The 18,104-nt window shown below is 37.0% G+C and overlaps 1 protein-coding gene across 10 annotated transcripts in view; it reads left to right on the top strand.

Annotated features, from left to right (window-relative positions):
• The window catches only part of PPFIBP2 (PPFIA binding protein 2), a 107,008-nt gene that overhangs the window by 12,187 nt on the left and 76,717 nt on the right, over window positions 1–18,104 (top strand). For 8 of the 10 annotated variants that reach the window (XM_064452765.1, XM_064452766.1, XM_064452767.1 and 5 more), the window contains exon 2: window positions 9,482–9,579. The exons of 1 other annotated variant lie outside the window; for it this stretch is intronic. In XM_064452765.1, the coding sequence (XP_064308835.1) occupies window positions 9,513–9,579 (67 nt within the window). In that variant the 5' untranslated portion in view covers window positions 9,482–9,512. The remainder of the gene's footprint in view (window positions 1–9,481; window positions 9,580–18,104) is intronic. One more of the 10 variants, XM_064452764.1, reaches the window with a different exon arrangement.

The raw sequence follows: 18,104 nt of genomic DNA, 5'->3' as shown, positions 1-18,104 counted from the left end.
CAAGAAGAATTATTTCCATTTACAAACTTTACTGAAATGCAAAAAGGCAAATAAAAATTGAACACTAGGATTTTCCGTAAGGGCCTGGCCTGATCCAGTAGGTTGTCATGGCCAGGCTGAGAAGCCTTTGTTTCAGAGATAATTGAGAAAGCCTTACAACTATTTGTAAGAAATGTTATTCCTAATTCTCAAGTTTTAAATCATGCTTTTTCCAGCAGTATAGTTTGTCTAGATTTTTAGGATTTTTGTAGAGGTTGGCTTTGACTACTTTTGTTAATCATATATACCTAATGTCTCTCAATTTCTGTCAAGGTCTTGTCCTCTGTTTTACTCTAGCATAAAAAGTTCAATGGTGCATTAATTCTGTGTTTACTTTTATTACTGTTTCTCACCTTTCGGTTTACTAGAGCATGAATTTACTTTCACAGGATCATTAATTATATAATTTCTCAGTTTGTTTTTCAACTCTTGCATGTTATTGTTGGGGTTTTGTTTAGTTTGGGGTTTTTTGGGGGGTGGAGGGTGGCGCGTGGAGAGATGCAGTTTTCCAGGTGTTGGATCTGGGGTTCAGTAACTTAGGTAGCCTAGTTGAAATTTTGACCTTCATGGAAGAAAATTTGAAGCTGTGACCTTGAGGCCAGTGAATACTTGAGATTATAAGGGAAAGAAAAAAACTCCATAATTTATTTTAAATGTCAGAATTTTGGAGGTCTAGAATCATAGAATGTCCTGAGTTGGGGGACCCATAAGGATCATCAAGTCCAACTCCTGTCCCTACACAGGGGCCTTGTCCAAGTGATTCTTGAATATCACCAGGCTTGGTGCTGTGACTGCCTCCCTGGGGAGCCTGTTCCAGGGCTCCACCACCCTCTGGGTAAAGAACCTTTTACTAATATCCAACCTAACCCTTCCCTGGCCCATGTTCCTGCCATTCCCTTGGGTCCTATCACCAGTCACCAGGGAGAAGAGATCAGCGCCTGCCCCTCCTCCTCCCCTTGGGAGGAAGCTGCAGACCGCGATGTGGTCTCCCCTCAGCCTCCCCTTCTCCAGGCTGAACAAACCAAGTGACTTCAGCTGCTCCTTGTACAGTTTCTCCTCTAAACCCTTCACCAACTTCATGGCCCTCCTCTGGACACTCTCTGGTAGCTACTACTATATCCTTAATATACTGTGGCGCCCAAAACTGCACGCAGCACTCGAGGTGAGGCCACACCAGCGCGGAGCAGAGCGTGACAATCCCCTCCCTCACCTGGCTGCAATGCAGTGCTTGATGCACCCCAGGGCACAGCTGGCCCTCTTGGCTGCCAGGGCACGCTGTTGGCTCATGTTCAGCTTGCCATTGACCAGAACTGCAGAGCTGCTCTCCAGCCTCTCGTTCCCCAGTCTGTCTGTACATCCAGGGTTGCCGTGCCCCAGGTGCAAAAGCCGGCACTTGCCCTTGTTAAACTTCATATGGTCGGTGTTTGCCCAGCTCTCTAATTTGTCTAGATCTCTCTGCCCTCAAGAGTGTCAACAGCTTCTCCCAATTTTGTGTCATCAGCAAACTTAATAAGTATTCCTTCCAGTCCTGTACCCAACTCATTTACAAAGAGATTAAAGAGTACCAGCCCCAAGATGGATCCCTGTGGAACCCCACTAGTGACCGGCCGCCAGCCTGATGTAACCCCATTTACTATAACCCTTAGAGCCCGACCCATCAGCCAATTGCTCACCCACTGCATGACGTGTTTATCTAGCTGTGTGCTGGGCATTTTGTCCAGGAAGATACTGTGGAAGACGGTATTGAAATCTTTACTGAAATCCAAAAAGATCACAATGACTGCCTTCCCTTGGTCAACTAGGTGGGTGATAGTAACCTTGTCATAGAAGGATATCAAGTTTGTTAGGCAGGACTTTCCCGTCATCCACCGATGCTGGCTAGGACCAATGACTGCATTGTCTTTCAGGTGTTTTTCAATAACTCCCAGAATAATCTTCTCCATAATTTTACCAGGCACAGAAATGAGATTGATGGGCCTGTAGTAACCGAGGTCATCCCTGTTCCCCTTCTTGAAGACTGGGACAATGCTTGCCAGCTTCCAGTGAACTGGGACCTCTCCAGATTCCCAAGAGCATTGAAGAATCATTGGGAGAGGTCTCGCTGTGACATCAGCCAGCTGATGGGACCCCATCAGTCCCCATCAACTTACAGGGATCCAGCTGGAGCAGCAAGTCCTGCACAAGTTTGGTGTTTGTTAGGAGTTTATTATTCCCACAGTCATGGTTCTCTAGCCCAGGGCTCTGGAGGCCCCTGCACCCACCATCAGTGTTAAAGACCAAGGCAAAGAAAGCTTTAAACACCTCTGCCTCGTCTATGTTCCTGCTTGTGAGGTGACCATTCTCATCAAGCAACAGGCCAATGTTATTTCTGGCCTGCCTTTTGTCAATGTATTTTAAAAAGCACTTTTTATTGTCCCTCACAGAACTGGCCAGCTTCACCTCTAATTGAGATTTGGCTGCACATATTTCCTCCCTGCAGTGGCAAACAGCATCCCTGTAGTCCTTCTATGTCACCTGACCTTCTTCCACTGGCCATATACTTTCTTTTTTCACCTTTTTTCTAGAAGATATCCCTGGTCAGCCAAGCCAGCCTTTTGCCTCGCCTGCTTGACTTCCTACACTTTGGGCCTGCCTGCTCCTGTGCCTTTAGGAGGCGGTACTTAAAAAGCGACCAGCACTGATGGACCCCAGCACCTTCAGAAGCTTTTTCCTAGGGGACCTTAGTAAGTAGTTCCCTGAGCGACCTGAAGTCTGCTCTCCTCATGTCCAGAGTTGAGGTCTTGCTGGCAGCTTTCCTTCTGTCACCATAGATTTTAAACTTGACTGCTTCACCGTCACTGTGGCCAAGGCAGCCCCCAGTCTCCACTTCACCCATGAGGACCTCTCTGTTAATAAGCAACAAGTCAAGGAAGGCACCCTTCCTGGTCAGTTCCCTTAGTACCTGTACCAAGAAGTTGTCATCCAGATGGTTTAGGAGCCTTCTGGGCCTGTTTGTCCCAGCTGTGTGGTACTCCCAGTTGACATCTGGCAAGTTGAAGTCCCCCATAAGGACAAGGGTAGATAACTTCTTAATTGTAATACTTCTAAAACTAAATGTGAACTGTAGTACCAAATTTGACTTTTAAATACAAAGATGAATGGCATACATTTTAAGACCAGAAATGTTCAGGTTTTGCTTCAGAAACTTTCCTCTTATGTATTTTACCAGGTAATGCTTTGTTCAGTTGAAGTTTAAATCCAAGGCATTTATTGATTGTGGTTTTTTGAAATTTTAACTAGCTAGAAATTGGAACTAGTCTAGATGACAACTGAAGTAAAATGATTAGGGTTTTGTTCCGGGTTTTTTTTTCACTTAATATAATAATAAATAATGAATGCAGTTTCGGTTGTAAGATTTGCAGAGTTGGAAGCTACAACAGTTCCCTTTATACTGTGTATAATAGAGAGAAATCTTGAAATATAACAATTTAAAATTAAATTATGAAGTGCTTTTTTAAGCTTTTATGAACAATGTTTAAAACAACACTGAAGGAATGAAGGGCTTTCTACGGTTGATAGAACTGCTATAGAGAGGAGCAGAAGAAACCTCACTTTGCACATGCCATTCTGTCAGCATCAGCTTTTATATGTAAGGATGAGACTTTGTACAAACATGAATCAGGAAATTTGGTTATGGCACCAATAGCAACTGTAACTTAATATCCATGAGTCCTGTAGAGGAGTTACTATGAGGTGATTTGTGTTCTTAAAGCATCAGTCAGATAATGTAGTGTATTTTTAAGGGTGCTTTCTTTTTTCCTTCCCTTTCCCTTCCCCCAAAATTGAAATTCAGACTCATATTAGAAAACTTAATGGCTTTATTTTTGAAAACAGATGTTTCGCATTGACTTTGCTACTTCATAATGCAGTAAATTTAACCACATTCAGTTCCCATAATATTTTAAATCAAATTATTTAGGGTAATATGTTTGAAAGCAGCATAGTTCTTACTGCTTGTCACCCCAACTTTTGTCAGCAGCACACAAATGTGGGGGTTTTACCGTGCCAGGGTAGAAATATCCAGCTGTCTGCAGAAATTAGTTTAGCTTATTTAGTTAATGAGCTTACTTAGCTCATTTTCATCATGGAGGTATTGTACTAGCACCGTGCTTCACCTGAGGATGTCCCTTCATATAAGGGCTCCCAGCAATACGTTGACTAGAGACTTTACCAGTTCTTCTACCATCTACGTGAAACAGTTCAGTATCAGGTCTTCATTCAACTTTGGCTAATCTGTATTTCTCTCTAGAGCTTCCCCCTCTCCCTTAGTGTGGACCCTTTACCCTTTCTAGCTGAAAAAATATTTTTTAAATTCCAATTCTAGTTATTCTTAAAAAACCCTCCATAGTCTTGTTTTTATTTATTTTTATTACATAAAGGGTAATCAGTTAAGGAAGGGTTCCATTTACCTTTCTGCCTATTGCAAGGAAGCATATGAAGGGGAAATAGAGCAAGTAGTGTCTGTATTAACAAATAAATTCAATTTAAGCTATAATCCGATTAATAAGATTTCTGGCTGGATAGTCCTGGAGGATGCTGCATAAGTAGTGTTCCTTGAGCGGTCATTCTAGTGATCATCAGAAATTCTTCAGTTCCTACCAGCTGTGGATGGTTATTTAGGATTATGGATTAACTTAATTAGAGACATATGCCAGGTTCTAAAAGGCCAGGATCCAAATATGTATTTATAACTTCTGTATTTGCTGGTGTGATGGAAACTACTGAGCCAGGTTGGAGAGATGAATCAGCAGTTGTCTTCCTGTGGGGTGACTGGATACAATCCAGCACATGGCTGGGGGAGAAGCAAGGTGGGAAATGGCGGGGGTGGAAGTTGTGCACATTTGTTCATTCCAGCTCAGGAGTCATCCTGCAGCTGAAAAAAGCATGTAGGACTTCTGAAGCATACCCAAGCCACTTGATATTTCATTACACCATTAAGTTCAAAGCAATGTGATACTTGAATTTGAATCTTTAAACTGTTTACAAACACGTATTTATTCATCCTGAAAAAAAGGTGGTGGTAACTAATTATTAGCTATGTCTTCTGAATGTAAGAAGAATTTGTAGGCCACTCAAAGCATTGCTATTAAGGCAAGATCTGGATTTCAGGAGTTTTTGTCAAAAACCACACCCCTCTCCATAACTGATAAAGTTGGCAACCTCATTATTAGAAGCAACCTTGGAAAAACATCTGACTTATGAGTTGCCTAAATGTTCATGCTCTTATCTCTGGACAGCTGCTGGTTCAAGGCAGGCATAAAAGATTCAAATTTAATTAAGGCTTTTCATAATTCTAAGGAACATCTTGCTCATAGTAAATACATCTGTTAAATATTATGTTCTTTTTGGACACAGTAAGCTGTAGTTTTACATACAGAAAGTAGGTTAAGAAATTTGCAAGGGATATTGGCTCTAAGCACAATAGTTTTACCAGAGGTTTTTCTTTTTATTTGAAATGCAAATCTCAGATTGGGATTTATAGGGTAAAGCTAGCTGAGCAAAATAAATTTAGGGCATTCAGACCAGTTTGCTCTGTCTGCACTTCCTGGGAGATCTTATTACTTAGGTAATTATAACAAACAGGGTTGCAATAACTTTATCTGTGGGCTGGGCTCTAAATTAGTATGAGCATGTGCTCAGAAGGGATGATAATAATTTAGACTTATGTCTGTTTAACAGTAAAACTTTGGCTATTAATAGTGAGCAATTTTTACTGGTCAGGCAAAAAAGTAAATTATTTTCTTCTTAGGGACCTGAAAAGGTGAGTAGATTGGTTCTTGTATTTGCCTGTATATAAATTAATCTAATAAATCCTGAAGGCTAGAATTTGCTAATATTAAAGTTTGTACTGTAATGTCAGAGGTAGTTTTTGTTCAGTCCTTACCAAAGCTGAAAAAAACTTATTTTTCAAAATATATGTATATTTTTATATAGGTAGATAAGTCATGGTGTTCTGCATCTGTTGATGTCAATCAGGAATGAAAACCATAAAAGGAATTGCAATTAAAATACCAGCAAATAGATGGATACTGTTTAAGGTACTCAGCATGCCTTGGGATTGATACAAGTGATTTGTTATTTAATAATAAGAAGAAAAAGAATCCACAATTGCAGATATTTCTATAGAACTAGACCAGAAATGGTAACAGAAAGCGTATGAGGTGTAACAAGCTGTTTTCATAATAATGCTCAGAACAGTCAAACTGTAAGAAGGGAGTGGCTGGGAAAGTAAAAATTGCCTGAAGCACAAGCAACAGGTCTGTCTAGAAAAAGATGTCAAGCAAGTAATATTACATTATTGCTCTGGAGCAAAGAACATTGCTTTTATTAATAAATTGTTGTTTGATGAGCAGGTTTTACTCCAACTTAATGTAGTTAAGCAGCAAATACACTGTGGATACAGGTGAGAAAACAGGCAGAGTGTAGAGGCTGGGAGGAGATGGAAGACAGTTCTGGTGGTATTTTTCAGGAAAACTTTCTGGTTTGTGCCAAGATCTTGACGGAAGGTTTTTCTCTAAGTAAAATTTCAAGTTTGTAATGTAATGTATCAGCATTTTCTGTACCTTTTTCACTACAGATGGTGAAATACTATATCTGATGTTTAGAAGAAATGGTAGTCCTGCATTTCTTGTTAATAACTGTGTTTTGCTCTAGCCGCTTTAAGCACATGGAGCAGAGCTTACAGCAGAAATAAGAGCATGCAGTGCAATCTAGAAATAGAAGCTCTATGATTTTTTTTAGTATTTTTCACTCTTTTTCTCCATTGTAATTTTGAGCCAGTCTACTGTCCTAATTTACCAACACAGATGGTGGCCATAGATTTCTGGGGGAGTGGCTGGTGGCCACAGCCACCAAAGGACCAAGGTAGCCTAGGTACTTTTTAGCTTTAGTTACTTCAGGGACTTTTAAGGTTCCTTACTTTAAAAAGTAAGTTTTAGAATTGTAACTTTAAAACTAAAGTTCCTTCACTTAAAAGCTTACTTTACTTTAGGTGCTTTTAGCTGCTCCTTGGCAGCTGCTTACTGTACGTGGATTTCCTTTCACTGAGGTGATTATTACTGATATTATGGTTGCTTTGAACTGGGGGAATTATTGCAAGTAAAGGGGCTCATTGCAGTTCAGAATCAGGTATCTCTAAAGTATTTAGTCAATCTACTAAGCTACTGGCAGATAAATGTGACAATAGAAGATGGAAATCTACCAAAACCAGCAAATTGAAGTAACAGAATGAGAGGGAGTGTCTGTAAAGTTGGCATGTGTAAGCATTCTGAAATTTTAAGTGTATATCAGCTGACTTAATGACTTTCCAGATTATTCTGAGCGTAACTTGTGTTACGACTAATACCATTAAATGAAATATTTGGGTCAGATTATTTTGGTGAAATTCAGTTACATTTGGTTCATACTTAAATTATTATTTTGACAAAAATGGAGAGACCAAAACCCACCATTCATTTACATTAATCTTTGCCTTGGGTGACACTGAAGATTTTTTCTTCCATTTTCTAATATGGCATTCTCATATTGCTCTTCAGATCAATTTTATCTGAAGTTAAATAATGGCTTACCCATTACAACAAGCTATAAATGGTGGAGCTCATATCAGAGCATAGGAGTTTCTGACTAATATTCCTGCATCTGTCCCTCTAGATAGTGGTGGTGTATAGAATGGACATAGGACACACACTTTACTGATAACACAGGGGTTATTAATAAATTAGCTTTCTTTGTGTATACTTCACCAGCACCATGGAGAAAAACCTGCATCTCTGGATTCTTAGTTTGTAAGACAAGCAAATAATTTTAACTCAATAAAAATTTTCCGTTGCACTGGGCTTATGACTGTGATTTAATGTTTCTTATAATGCAGTAATTTGGACTCAGCCTTCAGTGTACTTTTAGGGATTTTTTTTTCTGACTGTCCCTGTGAAACAAAAATGTGTAAGCTTTTATTTTAAACCTGACTTTATCTTCTACCTGCTGATTCTGCAGTCTAGTGTCTAGGCAGGCTCCAAATGAGAGAGGAAACATGGGTGGTTTAGCTACCAGTCGTGCAATTGGTCAAGGTGGCCAGTGTCTGAACTGTCACTGGATGAACACTGTACAAAAATATGTTTACCTATGTGACTTGCCATTAGAGATTTTTGTAATATTTATTTAAATTCAAAGTAATTGAATTCTTAGCATAGGTAATTGCATGATAAATACAGATTAGTGAAATTTCAGTGGCATTGGACTAATCAACCCCACAAACATATGACCATTGCCTGTACAGTTATCTACAACCTGCATCATTTGAAGGCTACTTCTAGCCATTGTCAGACAGGTGTCTTTCCTGGTGCTTAGAAAGCTGTCAGAATGGAACAGTTTTGAACCACAGATTCAAAAACTTGCTATATCACAAGATTGAATGTCAAAAGACTGAATTGGATCCCTCATGGAAGAGAAACAAAATTCTATGACCCTTCAAAGGCTTTGTTAGTATTCTGAGTTTTGTGTTAGAGCACTGCAAAAATTATGCATAAGTATGATCCCTGATCATCATTGCATGGGCACTGGTTTCATACTTCAGCAGTGACGTGATGTGCAAAAGGGCCTTATTTCAGTAAGAATTTTCTCACTGGCAGTGAAATGGACAGCACAAATTCTTTTCGCCTTTGAAATGTCATCTGTTGACAATAGTGACTGCTACTTGACTAAGAGTCCAGCAACAACAACTCACAAGTAGAGACTAATTTTGGAACATTTTGTTATCCTTACTGTCAGATGGTAACATGAATGCCTTTAGTCCTGTTTCAAAGAGGCAGCAGTAACTTCAGAAACTTCATACTTGGGGCATTCTGGTTATTGGAACAGTAAGAACTGTATTTTCAGTGTCACGAAAGAAGTGGTAGAAAGATTGAATGAGGGTGTAGAAAGGAGGAGTAAAAATTGTTTCAGAATTATTGTTACTCTTAGGATAGTGATCAAAAAGCAGAGGTCCTACAGAGTTTTCTATAGGTTTTCACCATGTGTTCATTCCTTCATTGAAACCTAGTCAGTCCTCTTTTTCCCCACAGTGCAAAAGGTTGAAATGTACTCAACTTTGAATCTAGGAAACTGTTGTTAAGGATGAGGGGTAGGGGAATCTCAAGCTTCCAGTATTTGAGATTGTTGGGTTTCGTTTCCTTGTTTTAGTAAAATCTCTTAAAAAAAGAAAAAAAAATCAATGATGAATGAAAACCTCAGAAACTCCAAGTCATCTTTAAAGAATAGGAACAATTTTCTTAGTTTTCATATTACTCGGCTGTATTTTTGCTATGTGGACTTTTGCTTGTGCGGCTGATTTTATAATGTAATAGTGACATATTTTTCTATCAGGTCTGGGTTAGTGTAATACACGTGGTTTTGTCTGTCTTTTCAGTAGAAAGAATAAAGGCCTGAAGAAATCACTAATGATGGCTTCTGATGCTAGTCATATGCTGGAAGCAGCTTTGGAGCAGATGGATGACATCATTGCAGGTATAATAATGCTTTATTTTACATGAAACTATTTTGAGATTTAACAATGTTTGTCATTTTCCCTCCTGCAATTTTTCTGTTGTTTTTTTTTTTTTTACTTTTTAATTATCATTCTCAGTTTGTCAAGTTCTCTGTAATGCACAGATTTCTCTTGTTTATCAGTTATGTGAAGAAAATGTAAAGTAAAATAAAGGCAGAAAGCCCACAATTCTACCTCAGATATGTGAATATTGAAGTAAGAGATATTTACGTTGCTGTAATGCTATATAGTAACTTTAACACAACCTAATTCATGTGGTAACATTCCATGTGGTATGTGTTAGTTTTTTATTTTGGTGTGTCTTTGCAAAAAGTTTTCACCAAGGCTTCCAGATTGCTAGATAGTATATATCTGTATTTTACACACAAACATATATAGATATACATAAATATGTGTGTATATATATAAAATATACATAATTTTCTTTATTTATGATGTATATATTTAAAATAGCTTAGCTATTAATTACCTTCATGGCCTAATGAATTAGAATGCATATCTTTTTTTGACATCTATATTCAGGAGTAGAGCTATGAATTTCTTTTTACACAGCTGTCCACTAGGAAGGCATATGATGCAAGACAGAATTTGCTGTCTTTTGGTGCTCTCATGGTAAGGCAATTAAAAAATTTTCTCTCAACATTACAGCATCCAAGAAGAGAAGTTGATTTCTGTGGTTAGGACCCAGTAGCCTTGGGGTTTGTGCTCACACACCACTCAGTATGAGCTCCTAAAAGAAGTATCTGGGTAGGGCCATGATCTCACTTACGCACAATGGGAAAGCATTCACTAAAGCTCTCTAAGTTTAAGTAGTGACACCCATTCTGTGCCTTCATTCCCCGCCCCCCTTCATGATGAAGAAGGTGACATCAGCTTCTTGTTGCTGCAGTTGTGCTTCTCCCTGCTCTTCCTTCTCTTCTAGTAAAGCTTTCTATGCAGAGACTAATATGGAGCTTCAAATATTACATCAGCCTAGCCATTATTAGGCAGGAAGTCATTATCCAGGATTTTTCATTTAAAGAATCTCTAGATTTTTTTTTTCTCATCCACATATGAGTCTTCACTTTATTCTAAATGTGCAAGCTTAAACAGACTGCTAAGATATACAGAAGTGTAAATGTGAGTATATGGTAGATATAACTCCACAAATAACTTTTCACCAATGGAACAAGTTCCAGGCAAATAGGGAAATTTAGATATGTATTTCCTTCTCGCTTCTTTTTCTGAATGCCTTCTCATTTTCTGAAAACCTTATTAAAACAAGATTTTAACCAACACAAGTTAATTGAGATTTTATGTTTTCACCTCTTGCAAAACATGTACATGGTAGTCAGGGAAGCAATCCCTCAGATATGTAAAGAGATAACAAGAAAAACAAGTCCCAAACCATAATTCATAAACTAGGGAACTGAAATAATTTCTTAGCTATTGCAAACCTTGGGTTATGATCCTGGCTAGTGCTATAGAAGAGTCAAAGTAACATAGAAACCTATGTGCCTTTAATTATGCAATGGAACCTGTGCTCAAATCACCTGCATACACCTGGAATTTTTAACTTGGTATCTCTCTTTTGCGATCATTTATATGTTTATATGTAGCCCAGCACACATTGGGGATATCATAGATGCACTGATGATTTCATTCTTCAGAAAAATCAAGAGAAAGAAAAATAGATATATTGTATTTAAACTGATTTTCAGATTTGACTTATTTCCTTCCAGTTGTCAGAGCTTTGTGGTATGTTTCCATTTGAAGGAAAGGGTTAGAAAACTTGTCATGATTTTGAGAATTTTCAGGTTTATCATTCCATAGGATTTCATCTGTTTCAATCTTTTCTGTTAATAGATCGTGCTTCCAACATAGCTCAAATTGTTCAGTATCTCCTCTTATGAGCAATAAAAGACCATGTATTCAACAAACAGGTATATTGCCTTGCTTATCTGAGCAGCGCTATGTTTTTAAAGAAAAAAATTAGGTTTTACTTGAAGATGCCATTTCCTATTCCCTTCAAAAAAGTTTTGCAGACTTACAGGCTGTGTGGTTTTTCCACTGAGAGTATAACATGGCTACTCAGTAGCAGCTCCATGAATGGAAGCTCAGAAAAATGGTCGCTGTGAGGCTAGTTCTGGGTAAGACAACAGGTGTTTAGTGTTGGATATTTTCAACATGGTATGAAAATACAGCCTTGTAATATATGACATAACTGATTAAATGGCAATAGATAACTGCCTAAGAAAATCACATATTTCTTCTAGTTTCATGCTAGAAAAATAGAGATCAGCAGCCACATTTGATTTTTTCTTGCTGTTGTTGTTGTTGGTTTTAATATTCTTTTCCTTTTGGCCACTCCTTTTTCAGATTGTTTGTGCCCCTAATGTTTTAGGGTTCACTGTTGATAAATAGGGAATAGAATTAAATTGTTCCAGGCTTCCAAACACCATCTCTTTTACCCCTGTCACTCAGTTGCCATGATGGTGGAGAAGCAAAACAAATGATGGAAGCAATATTCTGTGTGAATCGCATATCCCATTCACAGCTGTTTTGTAGTGATGTTGGTGCCCAAGCTCTAAAACAAAATGATTCAGGCATGCTAGTGGTATGTAGAGTTTGTTTTCACCGTGTGTGGATAAGTCATGAGCAAACTGACAACCTCTTGAAGATAATTGACTTTATGACTTCACATTACTTACATTTTTAGTCTAATGTCCACTGATACTCAGTATAATACAGAAAACAGGCTTATTTAAAGATTTCTAATGGGAAAAGAACTAATACATCTCCCAAACAATGAATCTGTCAAGTCTCATCAATGTTAACTGAATATTTCCCATATAATTTCAGAATTATATCTACCTCTACCAATAAAAAATCATATTGCTTTATTCCTTTACCTGTTTTTAGTTATAACATAAAGTAAAAGCTCAAATGGTTGGGAAGGTTTTTTACCTTATTTACTTATTTATTATCCCCCATTGCTAGAAATAGGTAAGACATTTTAAGGCAGATTGAGTTAAGCCTGTTCTGGTTGTTCTCCTCTAGCTAATGTTCTGTGTGTTCCAGAACTGTTTCTTGAATATTCTGGTATGACTGAAAGACCAAATATATCTGCTGGAGTCTATACTTGGATAAAGTTATTATCACAATTTGTCTCAAATTGAGGAACATAGTAATTATTCAGTTTTGATTCTCTCTAATTCAATCCAGTAAGCTTCTGTATGCAATTTGGGCAGGGGCTGGAAAACAGGAATGTTCTCTTGTCCTGTATGGCGAGAGAACATATACAGTATGAAACTCCTTTGGAAAGAGGACTGGAGGACTGTCATGAAACAAACCAGAACTGAGAGTCTTCTAACTGCAGATTTTTATATATATGCTATATTATGCGAATATTGAACGAGTCATCTGTGCAAATGTTCCTGCTCTTAGTGTAGACTGGAAACAGCAAAAAATGAACTGTTCAGAGTTTGTGCTATTTCAGTGCACTGTATCCAGATCCCGTGGATATCTCTAGGCAGCACTGGATTCAAAGGCTAAGGCTAAAAACTTTATGACTGTTAGAAACTTACATAGCTGATAAAAAAGATGTTTCCTTTGGAGTGAGGCCTGAGTGGGTGCCTGGAGAGCTATGCTTTTCTCTTGGCCTCAGAAACCTTTGCCCTAAGCACAAAATGAACATTAATCGCTGTTTTAGAGAAGTGAGAAGTCCAGAAATGTATAACTTGCATTAGTTAATTTTTAGAGCTTGAGTGGAGGTACGGTTGGACTTGACAATCCTAGAGGTCTTTTCCAAACTTAATGATTCTATGATTCTATGTATATACACACATGCAAAACCAGCATTCTCTCTGTTTAATGAGAAAACAGTCCTGATGTCTTTTATTAGCTGTAGTTATTATTAAAATATTAGATTGTGGTCTTATCCTTTAAGGTAAGAACTGGGTATGCAAATACGTATTACAAATATTTACAGATTTGCAGTCCTACTTTTAGCCTTCTAATTTTAAAAGTCATGTCCCTTACTCCAAATCTTAACGTAGCTCATACATGATTCTGATTAATCCAAATAAAAAAGTCTCACTGTGGACTGTGCATCTCAGTGCAATATAAAATGTATTGGTGTTTAGAGTGCATGAGGGTAGGATTGTGAAGCAGGATTAACAAATTGAATTTCATTGGGCTTGATCAAATTTGACAGATAGGTCAGTGTTCCCAAGTCTTCTGTGCTTCAGTACATCTGTACTGATAACCCACGCTCATAGCTATATAAATTAGGCATGCTAAATGATTAGCCTTATTTGACTAAAATAGCAAAAAGGGCTAATGTGATTGTCCATGAACATTACTTATCCATTAGCTAGAATGACTTGCACTCCAAACAGAGGCTTTCTCTAAAGAAAGAGCCTGTATGTCAGATCTGTCTATGCATTCTTTATTTGAGGTGCGTGACTTTGGCATTGCTTCCCTCTAAGGTTTGACCAAGTCATTACTTTCCCTTTTATTCAGCTTGCACCCATTTATTAAAATACGTTTCTTTATAGGACTATAGATATTGATTATTTTTTCTTTGCAATATACCCTAATGGATTAAAATAATTTTTATTTTAGTTGTAGCAAACTGCTTCTCTGTGTCAACAATCTGGAATTCTATCATTTCTTTTTGTGAATAATGACCATAACTGTAAGATCTAAAAACTCCTGTCACAGTATTATAGTCTGCTGCAGCTCCAGAGTCTCTTCAAATTCACCAACTAATCAGTGTAATTATTGAGTTTCCTTTTAACTGGAGCTCCTGCAATTATTGCTTACTGAAAAATAATGAGAAAATTAAATGTGTTATCACATGGGTGTGTACTGATACTTCAGTATTAGTACTGAAAGATTTAAAAATATAAATAATTTAAAATTTTGTCAAGAAGTTGTCCAAGAAGTATGCATGTTTAAATTCCCTTCTTTTGAGGTGGCAGAATGCTTGTGTTCAGTTCATTGCTTTAGCTGTGTGCTACAAACCCAACTACTTCCCACACCCTTGCTGGAAAACGGGCCTTTAGAGGAAATTATGCTTAAGAGATGGACAAGATTTTAATTAAAGTTTAATATATTTTCCTCATGGGATCTATTTGCCAGAATTTGAAAGAGGACCTGTTCGTGGGGCTTTTTTTCCTTTTTTTCTTTTATTGTTCTCCCCATCTTAATTTTACTGTGAAAACAATAGAGTTCAAGTTCCAGAGCTACGCTATGTTCCTGGATGTGTTAGATTACTAAGTCACCTCTAGTTAAGCGACTAGAACTCAGATTAAAAATGAAGGAGTGGACAAAAAATACTGACACTCTCATTTGAATAAATTTTAGGTTTTGTGGAATACAGTCTTCACCAAGTTCCTACATAAAAAATAGGAAATCAAAATGTTTCCCAGTGACCTCATCCTTTACCCATGATTAGTCATAGATGTCATCACAGGATTCATTCAGAATGTAAGGACTAGTCTCACAGCACTTTAAGTGAAGAAGATAGACAACTCTGTTCTGCTTCATAAGGGATTGAAATTGTCCAGACCAGACAGAAAGCACTTAATCCTATTTTTTGTGGTGTGTGGTGGTGGGGTGCATGGGTCTTATCTGAAATACATGCTGGGTAACATGCAGCTCATGGGCAGTATGAGCCTCTTGTGATTGTGTAGAATGACTACAGAATAGCTTCTATGTTTTTTTTTTTTCAATTTGTATACTTCCAGATGGCTTTATATTTTTATCACTTATGTCCTATTGAAGGTTCACAGTATTTTAAAATTCAAAATTTAGTTTCTATAGTAAAGGTGTATAACTTTTAATCATTTAAATACAGAGATCTTTGTGGAATTACATTTTAGATCATTGAACTGACACAGACTATATTTGAAATGATGACAGAAATAAAATAATTGAAATAATGAGCATTTTCTTTCATTGTATGTCAGAGTCATTGAACAGCAACAGCTGCTGTGGTTTTCTTCTATTTTCTAAATAAATTGTAATTGTGTTATTAGGCTGTGCTTCAGTTATGATTAGTGTATTTCCTTTTTATTTTCTGTTCTTCAATCAATAACTTAGGCTTTTTTATGAACAAAAGAAAAAGTATATCTACAGGACTTGTATATCTTGTTACTACCATCCATTAATTAAAGTGAGCATTTGTAAAGTTGTACTGTTCAAGATACTATAGTGAGTTTTTGAAACCATTAGCTAGAGCATATTTATGCATAGATCTTATAGCAATAGATATATGAAAAATTAAATTAAATAATAAATTACTTGAAACCAGGTATTTGTTAGAGAAATATGTAACTTCCTGTCATAACAGTTCCAGAAAATTATGAATCAAGAATATTGTGAGGGTGAAAAAAGGATAAGAATGGTGACCTTTAACCATCCTGGAAACTGAAGGGGAAAATACAAAAACATAACACAGATATTTATAATTTGTAGTTCAACATTCAGCTTTATATTATAACACTTCTTATAGCTTGTTAGGTGCTGACATTTAGCTTTAGATACTTGACTTTGAAAAAGCTAATTAGTTAATTCCTTAGATGTCGTCAACAATAACAGATTTATAAAAATTTAAAATCTTTTAAAACTTTAGAAATATAGCCATTCACTGTCTTTCTATTTACTTAATCTGTAATGTTTCACGTCAGCTATCTGTGGTCTTTCTTTTAGATTTGTTAACATCTAAGTCATGGCCTCACAATCTGTGCGCACTCTTGAATAACCATTGCAGCCACTTGATACTATATTTTGTGGGGGCTTTACCCAGGCTGTAGCCTTCAAATTAAGACCTTGCATAGCTGTTCAGGTGCAGTTTTGATCTGTGTTTTGAAAGCATGTGAAAATTATAGCAACTTGCATGTTGATGGTGCATGTGCAGCATTGTCTACTCATTCCTTACCCAGGGTTGCCAGAGCAACCTGAAGTTTGGAATTTCCGCAATTTTGAGTGCTTAACCTTGCAAGAGGTCATTATAGCTATTTGGGCTACTGTCCATAAACACGCTTCCCATAATCTCACTATCCTAAGCATGTTTTCTCACAGATAGTGGGGGTCTCAGATCAAGACAGAATGTGAAGACTCTCTGAATCTTGTTTGTAGTACTGATGGATTCCCTCTCTAAACAGGACAGTACTACAGAATCTTATGGAGCTGAAAGCATTGAGAACTTGTTTCCTATAAACACTTAATGATCTTTTACAAAAATAATGTTTACAATTGTTTTGTATAAGACAAAATTGCCTTTAAATGTCCAAATCAAACAGTGATTTACTGATCAAGTTGGTCTTTGACTTCCCTTGCATGTGTTCCTGCCTTTCCAGCAAAACAGCAAAATTAGAAGTTTTCCTGAAAATAAGAGTTGAAACTAGTTCAAAATGGAGAAATCTTTTGCAATTGAAATATTCTACTTCAAATTCTTTGACTATAGATAAACAGTTCCGTCAGTATAAAACAACAAATATAGTCATGACCTAGACACCTACTTCAACTTAGCAAAAACACAGTACTACATTGTGTTTATGCAAAACAAAATCCACACATCATAGGTATTTGTATTAAGTTTTGAAAAAGACTGGAAAATAAACAGAAATGTAAATAGCTGCAGACAAAATATGTAGCAAAGAAAGGCAGTTAAGCCATGATGGTCATAGCCCCACAGGACTGAAAATCTGAGACACAAAGGTTCTTTTGTGGTTTATATGATGTGATCTGTTTTTCAGTACATGAGTCACTCAGTTGTTTTACAGGCTTGTGAACAGATTTCTAAGATTTTAATTTAAACAAGTTTTATCAAATGGGATTTCTTTAAATTCAAAATCATAGCTTCTCAACTTCCTACTTTAAGCCAATGAAAAGTATTTGAAAGAGTTTTTAAAAATCAAAGGAATGTAATTTTTACAAGACAAGATGTCTTTATTTCCTCACAAACTGAATGCTTTTATTTTCCATATGCTTTCAGAGATTCTTTTTTGGAACAGTATTCATGTTACCAGTAGCTTACTACTGCTTGCTACAGTTCTGGATTTTGCACTAAAATGATGTATTTGTTGTCTCACAACACTATTTTAATTAGACTACTGGTTTCACTGGCCCTAAATACACTTCTTGTGTGTGTGTAAACACAAGGGGGGGAAAAAAAAAAAGATAAAATTGATGCAAGTATTTGTTTTTCTTTGTCTTTAATAAATGTGTTGATCCTGTTTTTCCTGTGCCATGGAGACTCGGCCTGAAATCTCCATCATAGCTGCATAATCCGTCTTCCTTTTTTCACCAGCTCTAATGCTGCTTAGCTTGTGTGTCTGGATAGGAGAGATCTTTTTGTTGTAGTTGTGTATATAGTACCTAATGTGCTGCACATCACAGCTTGGAGGCTATAAGCGTGTAAAAGGAAAAAGGTTGAGTAATTACAAAGGTAATTTGTGTAAGAAATGATAGGCAGTTCTTGAAAATTGTCTCAAGG

Source organism: Phalacrocorax carbo, chromosome 5 (genome assembly GCF_963921805.1).
Source record: "Phalacrocorax carbo chromosome 5, bPhaCar2.1, whole genome shotgun sequence".
Lineage (NCBI taxonomy): Eukaryota > Metazoa > Chordata > Aves > Suliformes > Phalacrocoracidae > Phalacrocorax > Phalacrocorax carbo.
Note: the sequence above shows the minus strand (reverse complement) of the source record. Positions and strands in the feature narration are given on the sequence as shown.